Source organism: Castor canadensis, chromosome 10 (assembly GCF_047511655.1).
Source record: "Castor canadensis chromosome 10, mCasCan1.hap1v2, whole genome shotgun sequence".
NCBI lineage: Eukaryota > Metazoa > Chordata > Mammalia > Rodentia > Castoridae > Castor > Castor canadensis.
This window is the reverse complement of record NC_133395.1, coordinates 37,336,214-37,348,996: the sequence shown is the minus strand read 5'-3', so window position 1 is coordinate 37,348,996 and position 12,783 is coordinate 37,336,214. Positions and strand designations below refer to the sequence as shown.

The 12,783-nt window shown below is 31.5% G+C and overlaps 1 protein-coding gene across 3 annotated transcripts in view; it reads right to left on the bottom strand.

Annotated features, from left to right (window-relative positions):
* Positions 1-637: 637 nt before the first annotated feature.
* Positions 638-12,783, bottom strand: part of Dach1 (dachshund family transcription factor 1) — a 397,811-nt gene continuing 385,665 nt past the window's right edge. For all 3 annotated transcript variants that reach the window (XM_020178044.2, XM_074043247.1, XM_020178045.2), the window contains one exon: positions 638-3,345. In XM_020178044.2, the coding sequence (XP_020033633.2) occupies positions 3,308-3,345 (38 nt within the window). In that variant the 3' untranslated portion in view covers positions 638-3,307. The remainder of the gene's footprint in view (positions 3,346-12,783) is intronic.

Genomic DNA, 12,783 nt, shown 5'->3' with positions numbered 1-12,783 from the left:
TCCATTCTCTTTGGAATGTTTAGAATATGCACAGCGATAGCAACCCAATATTTCTTCAAATGTTGCACTTTAAGTTGATTAAAATGTTTATATATTAGGAAAACATATTGTAATTGCAAGTTACTAAAAGCATTCTTCCAATGATAAGATTCAAATGCAAAACATCGAGTTAGAGTTACAAATCTACACTCTTAAAGATATGGGAATAATATATTTTGTTCCATCAATGTGTCTACTTTACATTATTCAGCACAAAGCTTTGTGAAATAAGAATCATGGGAATATAAGAATATAAAGGAAAAAGGTACAAATAACAGCTTCATAAACTGAGAAATGTACATAAATAAATCATGTATATGTGGGCAGTTTGCTTAGCTGGCAAGAAACAAAATATGGAAAATCTGCTTGTTAAACAATAACTACAGAGTGTGCTTTTATGATGTTTTTCACCACAGTAATTCATATTAGAGATAGAAGCAGTTGCATGTTAAATAAAATCATTGAGCATTGTTCCCTTCGCATTGCAAATAGCTGACTTGTGTTGTTTTTAGATGCCTCCCATTAGAAAGTAAATATTCCTTCAATGCTATGCGTTTCACAAAATTTAATAAAGACGAAGTGTAACTAAAGTCACAAGGAGATTTCAGACATTTTTATTAGGAGATTGTTGAAAAGAAAAGAAAATTAAATACAATAACAGTAAACGTGGTTCTCACATTGAAACCAGGCTCAAATAACTAGGCTACCATAGAAAAATTTCCAATTCTTGCATTATGATGTAAAAACAGATTTTTGTACAGATTTTGTACAACAAAATTCGTAATAACCTTTTATCATTTTTAGAAAACTTTAAATATATAGATAAAAATAGACAATTTTCATAGGTCCTACATGAAGATGGGTGTGTTCTGTTCCAAGGGCTTGCATAGAGCGCAAATGTGGTTATAATATAGAACAACTAGACATTAATATTTGTAGGATTACAAAAGCATGGAAACCATAAAATGGGCACAATTTTACTTATTTATGCCAAAACACAAATTCTAAACCAATCTGTTTAACTAAAAAAAGGGAAAAAATTAAGTTACAGACTTACAATAACATTTTGTGAATTGTAATATTTACAACATGTTAGTAAGATTCTCTCTTAACATATAGCTGACAGCTTTTTTTCTTTAATCCTTGCTAAAATTTCCTTTTATCTTGAACCAAACACTAAAGCATTCTCAAAGTCTTGAAAGCATGTATCTTAAAACTATTTAACCTCACTTAATAGGTGACTCTATGCCAGGAGCAGAGCGATGGCTGATTCTACTATATATGGAAGTTGTAGGCTTTTTAAAAAATCTTTCAAAAAATGTATGATTCTGAAACCTGCCACAAGTCCATCCAATCTTAAGTGTTATAATCCTTTAAAGACTGTATATAGGGAAAAAACAAGCAAACAAAAATATATATAACTAGGAATAGACTCACTTGTGCTCAAACAACGAAAGATGTTTATGAAAGAACTATAATTAGAAAACCAAGTTTCTACAAAACATTTACTAACAATATTTTAAATAAAGATATTGCTCCCTTTTAAAGCAAGCTAAAGTATGAACTGTACATATAACCTGTTTATTGTAATAAAAAGAGGACTAATCTGGTTAATAGCAAGTTACATGAAAGAATTATCTTCCAGTATAATAAGGAAGACCTAAAATGGATAGACGCTTAGTGCCAGAGTATCTATATTAATTTTTTCTTAACCAAATAATTATTACCCAATCAGAACTATCTTTAAACATTTTAAGCTAGTTTTCTTAGACACTTAAGATTTTGTTGTTTCATGGTAATAAATAATGTTATAATCATAAGATTTTAAGATGACAGAAAAATCATAAAATGTACAATGGCTGAACTGATTTTTATCAGTCTTTAAAGGTGTAACTCCAGATTATAAAAACAAAGAGAAGGTAACTTCAGCATGTAATAAGCACTGTTTGCAGCTTTTACTTCCAGTTATCTGCACAAAAGTGAAAACACATACTATAACTTTCAAAGAGACAGTGAAAATAACACGTAGCCACCCTTCCCTCTGACCAGGGTGGGAAGCACGACACAGTTCAACTTTACCACTCAGGGTTACATGGTATTGGACTGATACACAAGGGCTTGTTAGGTTTTGTTTTTCAGCAACATTAACATAATATGACATTAACATATAAAAATATTTCTGGTGTTTTGCTTTACTGGTCAGCCACAATCCATTCTCAATAGTGCAGTTTGGAGCACTGACTGGCGAAGAATACACAAATAAAAGTGGCTGACACAGAGTTCTGATGTCACCAGATGCTTACGATCTTGTTCATTAATACTGTGACTCCAGACAAATATTTACATGCCTCATGCGTTAAAACCAGAAAGACAGCTTTCTGACCAACAGGGTGACAAAACATATTCTCTAAAATTTTCATTTTCCTAAATGCTAGTATACTACTTCATACATAATACCTTCCTTGTGTGTTTTATGTTTATATACTGTACATGTGACCAACAGGTTGAATAAGAAGCAACATTATTATTTTTAATCCTATATACCACTACCAGTTTGGAATGAAAACATGTTATATTTATATATTTTTTTTATTTTTAAGAAAAGAGACCTTCAGTGAAACCTTTTGGCTTATATTCAATGCTTCTTTTCATTAGATAAGCAAAATGTATATTCATTGAGTTGTTGACATCCATTTGTTGGTCTTTTGGAAAGTATGTGAAAAAAATCTTCAGGAGAAAACCCACATTTAGAGTTTAAAATTGAATGTAACAGAATATCACTCTTTAATTTTTTTTCACAATCCTCTATGCCCCTTACAAGTTCATTTCCACGTCTTCTTGCTGGTTTTTGTGGGACATAATTCTGTAAGTCTGGGTGACCACTGCTATAAGAGTCTGTTGATGTGCTCAGATACAGAATTTTCAGAAGAGGAAAATGGTTCATTCCATTAAAAAAAAATGCTAGGTCTTATTCAGACCCTCTTTTAACTCTGTATACAAGCGTCCAGCAGCAAAGTTGCAGTTATTAACTGTAAGAAGTTTGATTTTGTACATTTACAAACATTCTCAGGTCTCTGGTATGAACCACAGGTGAAAATCAATGGAGAAAACTTTTTTTTTCTGAAGAATACTTAAATGTTAGAGAACATTAATACACAAAATTGAGGAAGTTCCCTTAAAAGGACTTTATTTTTTCTGAACTTTCTGATGACGAATGTCTTACTGCAAAGTTCTTTAGTAGAACATGAATTTCTTCAACAGGATAGATTCAGTACATGACAGTAGTTTTCAAATACAGTCTTCCATCTAAAAATAAATAATAGAAAATAATTAATGGCATAGCATTTGGGACACAAATATGAATATAAATACTATGTAGCCTCATATAAAATTTGTGGTTTTTATTATTGACACTTACTTAGGAAGTAATAGTTCCATATATTCTGAAAATTAATTTTGTAACTGAGTTTAGGTGATCAAGAAGAATACAGCGTTTTGGTTCTCATAAATATATATTTGCTATTTTAATATCAGTTCCAGAGCACTCAGAAAATTGATAAGAATTATATGTGTGTGTTTTACTGATATGCAAAGTTAGTTCATTTCTGTTGAATGACAATTACTTCCTCCAAGCTTGCAGAACCAAATTTTCTCTGAATGCACTCAGGTGTATCTTCATCACGAAAGACTGAGCGCCCATGTAATGTAAGTATTGTGCACATTTGTAGCTGTTTATATGAAAGCTACCAAGGTTATTTCATCACTATCAATGAACTATAGCCTTTCCTTCCAGAAGTGAGATTAACCCACAAATAAAAGTAAAGATATGAATACATTGCTCAACTTTTACCAATGAAAAAACACTATTATGTGAAAAAAAGAAAGAAACCAAATCTTGGACACATTGAATAAGCTCAGTAAAACAGAAACAAGAAATGGGAAATTAAAAATTCAATGCAAAACCAAAACAAAACATAAGCTTATTGTTCACATATATCATGCTGTAACCTCTTTTATGGTGTGGATATATTTGTGTAAAGTATGCCTCAATTTCAGTTTTTAATACCTATAGTAGAAGGTAGTGATCAGAAAAGGAAAATTTCCTAAGCTTTGAAAAATAAATGTTGTCATATGAATTTTTGCAAAATTATAGGTAGTTTCAAGAGTTGAGATATAAGAAAATAGAAATAACCCACAATACATTCATGAAATAGAAAAGGTACTGTAACTATTTATGCAGCTCACCTTTAACTGATCAATGTTTTGACAATCTACTGTAGATAAGGAACTCACAATCATCAATAGTAAATCATTTTTTGCTTCACGGAAATATAGATATACCCAAATTCTATATTCCTATCTCACATTTTTCTTAGCTTAGCTTAATTTGTAGGATGAGACTATTACTTCAGGATGACATGGATCTCTGCTTTAGTCATTCACATATCTCTAATTCCTAGTACATGTTCAATAAATATGTGTTAAATAAATGAATCAATTAAAGGCAGTTTTAATATGGCTTACAAAAAGTATTGAATTATTTATATATGGATATACACATACATATGTAAATATATATTTAACTTATTGTGTTAACATCCAAAATCCACCATTCTTCCCCAAGAAAGGCAGAAATGCTCATGAGATAAGATTAGAATTGTGTCAAATATTATTCTTGCCTCTCTAAAATTAATCCAGTTCCAATTTAAGAATAATGATAGAAATTACATGAAAGTCTTTAAATATCCTCAACTTTCCAGTTCAGCAATCATACATCTGAGTTCTTCTGAATAACTGAAGCGTACAATCACAGTGAAAATCTGTTCTGCCAAAATTGTGTACATTTTTGGATATAGTATATAACCAAAGACTCATAAATGAAAATACATTATTAATCATACCCAGCCCCAGTTTTGAAGAATGACTTAAAAGAGATGCACAAATCATGCTGACCAATCTAACACAGATACATGTTTTAACCTTCTTTGTTCTGCAACGGTAGCCTCTCATTAACAGTAAATATTAGTATAGCTTAGCAGTGGAGATTGTGATAGCAAATAAAAATAAGAATTTCCTAAAACAAGTATTAATCAAATCTCAGTGTCAGTCATTTAATTTTGATGAAAATTTCTAAGTACAAATACCATAGTGCCACATTGATAGGCTATGAAATATGCATTGTTTTTGTATGGAATATAATCTAATTTATTCTTTTTACTTAGTGTGATTGCAACCACCTGTGCAATCAAATACACAACTGTGCTTTCCTTACTTACTTTATTATATAAGTGCACTAACAATTATTTGTAGTTTTGGCTTAGCAGGACTTTCCACTACTCACTTTGTAAACTCACCTAATAAAATTGATATTACAAAAATTAGCTAAAAATTTCAGTCTTTCATAAATTTATTACCACCTGGTTAAAACTGATACTTTTTAAAGATAATTTTGATTCAAATAATTTTTACTATAGAAGGCAACATACATTTTTAAAAACAAATTAGTGAGATTATAAGAGTAAATGAAGAGGCAGATTGCTAATAATTTGATACAAGTTTTCTAATATTTAGTTTCTTAATTTGTTTATTCCACTAAGCTCTCTTTTCAATTGTATTAGTATTTTCATGAATTCACTTATATTGCGGCATCATTCCTATTCCAATTTTTAAAGAAAGAACATTTCCCTATGATTCGGCAAGGGGAAGAGAGAACTTCTCAACTTCCCCCAAATTCAAATGCCGTTAAGTGAGATCTTTTACATAACCCATGAAAAACTACAATTTGCACAAAATTAACATCTCCCCTTTCTCAAAAGACCTTAGTCCTCCTCTCTGTTCTACAGCATATCAAGTTCCATGGTGTGTCAGAATATGCAGTTTGCTCTCCTAGAAGTCTAGAAATGAATTGTCTTTCCCTTTCATTTTTTACTCTTTTCCTCCTTCCTATTGAATTTCTCTAGTTAGAACTGTGCTATTCATTCTCCAGTACATGCACCCCAAGAATTAGCTGCATAGAATTTATCTCACTGTTATGTAAAGTGAGCTTACTAGAAGGTAAGACCTATGAAAGCACCATCACATCTCTTTCCTGTCAGTATTATAATGAGACCATTTATGCATGATGCTTGCCCTTTAAACTTTTAAAGAAAAGTTAATATGCCCATTTAATAAATAAAGCAGATTGGATATTTTAAAGTCTATCTAAAACTAAATTTTAAATAAAACCCCATTGATTTTTTAAAACACAATCATAATTATTGTATAAGTATTCATAGCATAGGTAATCTATAAAAGGGGTTCATAAAAATAATATATATAGTAGTTACGTGCTGAGTACATACATGATCTGCTACAATTCTACTTTTGATAAATGTCTTCTGTTAAGTTTTTTGCTAATGTTCCTTAAAAATAGACAAATCTAACAAGCATTACAATTGTCAGCTATGAAATGCATTCCCACCTGCATATACTTGGGGTTATTTCCAAAATTAATATTAAATATCAAAGATCTCCTGCTTTAGATCAGCTAGAGACAGTTATCGACTGTAGAAGAGTAGCTATCGCTCTCTCTTCATTATAGAGCTTAACTTTAGAAGAAATTCTACTTTATGATTTTGTCATTTATTAAAACATACTTGTGGATAATTAAAAGTCTTTATGAATAAACTTTTAAATTAATTTTATATTGTTCCAAAGAACTTATATTAGCCTTGCAGCTCACAGTAATAACCACATATGGACATATCCAGAGAGATAAGTATAAGTCTCTGAATTATAGGATATAGTCAGGCTTCTGATAACAAGCCAACTGAATAAGGCTGAATGGCACAGGTGCTAAGAAGGAAATATGGTCTTATAATTCAAACTCTGCCATATTTTATCTATGTAATAATGGTTCCAAAAACATTTTCTCTTTTCTACTCTTCAAACAGCAAGAGAAGGCCCTGCAAAAACAAGCTGCAGAATAGAGATGACTGGAATCCCTATAGTGCTTCCACAGCTAAGTCTTCATTATTCAGGAAATCTATTTTTCCTGCTTGCTCTTGATGCTGAGGAAAGTTTACTAATCATTGCTTGATATCCAAATGGATAAGAGATTTACTATAAGTAAACTGGCATTAATAGAAATAATAATTATTATCAGTATAGTTAATATTTTCCAAGGACCTATTGTGTTCAAGGTGCTGCATAGATTTTTAAGACTAAATGTCCCATCTACTCAATGAAACAGCTATTCTTTGTGCCTTTTCCAAATAAAGCTATTAAGGCTCTTTGAGGTTAAGAATCTTGCACTTTTTCACAGAACTACCAAATGAAAGTTCGGTGAGTTGATATTTGTATATTTGTGTGAATAAATATTTTGTGTGCAGTTCATTAAACTGCTTTTCCTCTACAAAGCACCTGGAGTAAATTCATTGCCTCTGACTTTCACTAACTGCCTCATGGGTGTTCTCCTTGCTGGACTCTCAGGGATAGCTGCTTCCATTTAGCCTGCCGAGCCTACACTGAACAATTCAAATCAGAACTGGAATTCTTATACCCTGGTCAGAAAGAAATAATTTCTTTGGACACAATGATTATTTGCTTTTGTAAGGGAGGTTGATATGATAAGGAAATCATTAGCTCAACTTTGTGCATGGGAGTACTTAATTAAAAAGTCTGTTCTAATTAAAAACATTTGGGAGTAGGGGGTTGAATGAAACTATTTAAATTACAAATTCCTAATAGTTTCAAAGTTCACTGTGATTTGATGCTTAACAGCCATAATTTAGTGTATAAGAAGGACCTAAATCACTGAATAGTTTATTACAGGTGTGAATTTTTATAGGTTGTTTATTGTCATTATGCAGATTTAGATATACAGATTTGAAAATGAAGAAATGCTCTAAAATTCTTTGTGAAAATTGGTCTCGGGGTGACTTCCTTCTTCCCTTTCCTTCCTTCCCTTCTCTCTTTCTCCTTCCTTCCTTCCTTCCTTCTTTTTCCTTTCTTCCCTCCTTCCTTCATCCCTTCCTTCCTTCCTTCTTTCTTTCCTTCCTTTCCTTCATTTTCTTGGGGTGAGGATTGAACTCAGGGCATTTGTAAATTACAATCCCAGGTCAATGTCAAGTTTTAACATTATAATTGAAACCTTCAAATCTGATCCAGAAGGCATGTAGATTCTATATGTTCTTTGTTTGCAATGACTGATGAGAGACAAATAGAGGATACATCACAAAGTTTCGAGATTTGTGATTACATAAGTTTAACTTTGGAGTTTAACTTTCTTGAGGAAAATTTTAATTTTTGCAAGAAACTAAAATTTCTTTGGAGTTTAATTTTTTCCAGTCAATGATAATGTCTAATACAGACAGATACAGAATTTATCCTTGATGCCACATATAAAAACTAAAGTACTGAATAATATAATCATTTATTTTAAAAACTAAGGATGTTGGTTTGATACCAATCACATTATATAATCTGATTTTAAATTAAAAGGCAGCATAGAAATTGGAACATCTTCAAGTTCTTATTTGGGCGACACCAAAAATTCAATTCATCATTGTGTGAAAAATCATGTCATATAATTAGCAAAGGAGTATGCTAGTGAAAAGTATAACAAAAATATACATATATATACATTACTGCATTGAATAGAACTCCCTTGTAAACATCTTTAAGAATCTCTTAAAAGTATCTTTCGCACAAAGGGTTAAATAAATTGTAATTCCTGTTAGGAAATAGTGTTATTAAAAATGGCCACCTATTTGTTCAAAACTTATATCCAGATACCTGTAATCTAATGTAGGTTTCAGCTTTCACAAGACATTTCTATGTGCACATGCCTCACTACTCTGCAGGAAATGTAAACATACAAGACCATATATCTAGAAAGTTTAATATTTGCTTAAAGAATATGAGGATAATATAAAATATGGTAACCCTGAACTCTCTTAACATAATGTCTTAGTCATATGAAGCAGAGGAAATCAAAACAAGTGATGAAAACAAATGTGAATGATTCATGTGATATTTGATCAGACAACCAAAGGAAGTCAAAATAAAAGCAAACAAACAGGAACAGATGGGAAGGATCTTTGTCAAGTCATAACCCCTCTTCTAAAACCCCCAAAGGAAGAAGCTAATTAAAGAAAATATTGTTTCTTGCTTTTTTTATAATTTTATATTTAGAGTAAGAACATTCTGCTACTGCTAAAGCAAAGTAGAGACACAAAGTCTACAATGAGCATGAGAAATATTTTAAGAGAGACTGATGTTCAGTACAAACCCATTTATAAGAGGATACTGAGTAAACATCATTTCATCTCATGAAATGCAGATAATAACAGTGCAAGTGATTTCCAGATGTTTGAATACTAATATATTCAAGGTTGTGCTCAACTATAATTAAACAGTAACAATGGAAAAGGTTGTAACAGATTTTAATTAATTCTTTTTAAATTCAGGGTTACAATTGGGGAACCTAAGCCTATAGAGTTGGTTCATAGAGACAACGACACCCTAGACCATTTTTGTATGTTTTCTCCACAAGGTCCTGGGGCTGTTCTGGGCAATGAGTGTAGACTATGTGTAGGAAAGCACAGCAACTACTCCATCTGTACAATGCAAATATACTTGTATAAGAAATAGGTAATGGAATAACTAACAGGCCAGTACTGTGCAACTCATTTGAGATTAGAATAGATAATATTATGAATCAGGCTAGTATGAAGTAAAATGCTTTTATTTATATACTTATTTTTTGATGCAAGATATTAAACCTAAAGTACCACTCTACTTGTCTAATGTTTGTCTATTTGACAGAAAAGAGGCAATTATGTGTTTAAAGTTAAGAAAGCCATACTCTACTACTGAGCTATAACCCAGCCTCTGAAGTAAAGCTCTGGATTGTGGCCAATAATGGAGACAACAAACAAATTCCATCAAGAACTTGTTTTAGACATGTTTTTACTTCTCTTCCAAGAAAAAAATTCATGAGAGAACACAGAAAAGGTTAAAATACATCCTTTGAATAGGTCATCTAAAGCTATAACACATAGGTTAAAGCTTTAGAGAAAGATGGTAAAAGTGAAACTGTCCTTTTTATAAAGGAACTTTGCACCAGACTCCACATTGAGAGTAGAAATTTAAGCTGACAATTTGAAGCTGATGGAACTAAACTTTGGGAATTATGGATCTAGAAGGGATTATCACTAGGCAAACGGGTCTATCACAACAATGCTTTCTAAATGGGAAACTTAACAGACAAGCAATGAAAGCTGAACTGAAGAACACGCAGAGAAGTCATTTGAAGAGCTACACATGGAGGTGGTTAATCTTAGCTAACTTGGAGTTAATTAGTCACCTCTAGCCCAAGGCAACATACTTTTCCTAGATGGCCAGATTAATTTACAGTATCACCATTCATCCTACAAGTGACATTCTCATTAGCATCTTAAAGAAGTTGAGCTGGAGGTATGGATCAAGCAGTAGAGTACATATGAAGCCCTGAGTTCAAACCCCAGTACTGCAAAAGAAGAAGAAAAAGAGGAGGAGGAAAAAGAGAACCTTTGACAGAATTTCAGACTCAAGCATATCAATGCCTTCTGTGCACAAAGAGAAACGCACTTTCCAAGCAAAGATGAACCTACTTTACTGGGTATTAAAGAATATTTAGTATTCTTTAATAAGAATATTATTTTTATTCAGTACAGAAGAGTCTTTCCCAGGTGGAGTAAAAAATCTACACCCTGTAGTTATATGTATTCAGTATTTCTATTCAATAGCTGAATGTTCATAAACCCATTTCACCATGACCACAGCCAGAACAACAAATAAAAAATAATAATTATAATCAATTTAATTTTATGTAACAGAAAACAAGCAATTCTATTTTTAATGTTTAAGAAAGTCCTCTGACAAAATGTTTTAGTCATCAATGACTAGATTGAACTCATGTAGACAAGTTTTGGATCTCATATATAATATTGCTGGAACCTGAGCATCATTACAACCACTTATCATAGGATCCAGACAGTTATCCCAAGTTATCTTCACTACACCGACCAACACAGTGCTTCTCTATCCTAGTGAAATGCTGAAAGTTTGGTTATAATCTACTCCAGAGCATATAACACACCATAAGAACTTATGTATTTCTTACACTTTGAGCATTGTCTGATATCTAAAAAGTACTCAACAAGAATCTATGTAAGGAATTATCAAAATAGTACAAAATGAGGGAAAGATGAACGTTAGGTGCTTCTGGTGATTATGTGCTGAGAATATCACAATCTCACATGGGAAGTATACTGTATTAGAACATATGTACGATATGAGTTTAATCATGAGGAAACATCAGATGAACAACTAGAAACATTCCATTAAAAATGGACAGTGATTTTCAAAAATACCCATTTTATAAATTATTTTTAGAAGGCTAAGGAAATGTTCAAATTAAAGAGACTAAAGAGAAATAGCAACTAAATATAACACATGATCCTAACTTGGATTCAGTAATGAAGGGAAACAAATACTATAAAGAACAGTATTGGGTCAAATGACATCACTGGAATTTGGATGTCAGATTAGATAAAAGTTCTGTGCCAATGAAGTATTTACTGAGCTGCTAAATAGACTTCGTTTGCATGAGAAAGTTCTATTGTGAGTGGGTGCTCCCTGAAATAAGTGTGGGTGAGTACTGAAGGTGAGGGGCCATAATTTATACATCTGACTCCCAAATGTCTCAGAAAATGTTAGGTGAACAGAGAAAACGATTAAAGCATGTTGGGAAAAATAACAATAGATGAGTCCTGATGAAAGATATATGACAGTTTTTATTTTTATACACTTCTTGGACTTCTCTCTAAGCATGTATTTTTTTCAATAAAAATTATTTTAGTTTTTAATTTATTTTTAATTAATATATAAAAACACATTATACATATTAGTGGAGTACTATGTAATGTTTTAACATATGTACACACTGTATAATGTTTAAATAAGATTAAACACATTTATCCCCTCAAATACTTATCACCTCATTATGGTGAAAACCAAATTGTAAAAACTATCATAGTTTGCCTTGGTAAAAGGAAAGTTCGATATTTCAGCAATATTAGATATTTATTAATAATTAGTCTTTGAAGGTTATGCTATCTCACTGGTTGCACAGTTTTCCCATGATAAATATGTTTTCTGCTTAGCAATTGGCTTCTGGGAAGTCTTATTCAAGTGTTAAATAGTAAATAAATGGTTAGTGATTTTTCTTAATAGAATCTTCAAGGTGGCACAAACAATGTATACACATGTAAGTAAATGTATAAATGATAAAATAAAAGGAGAAAGGAAAAAAATAGAATTCTTCAGTGAAAGCAGTTTTAAATTCATGAACCTTACTGTGCTATGTGTGGACATACACTAGATTCTGGTCTATTGGACTATCATGTTTTAATGGTAAATTTATAATTGTAAAATTTATGAAGTCTGATTAATTCTATTACCTGTAACTCAGTGAAGATAGTACATACTAATCAGCATAATTGCTATAAGGAAATTACCCCTCTGTTTAACTATTTGAAACAAACATTAGGTTGTACTTTTAAAATTTACCAAAAACAAAAGTAAAATGTGGACAACGGACATCTTTAAAGTTTTGGTTTGTTAATATAAATAAAGAAAAATCATATTGCTGGTAGGTCTTCTTTGTTAAAGTATTTGTGTGTGTGTGTGTGTGTGTGTGTGTGTGTGTGTGTGTGTGTA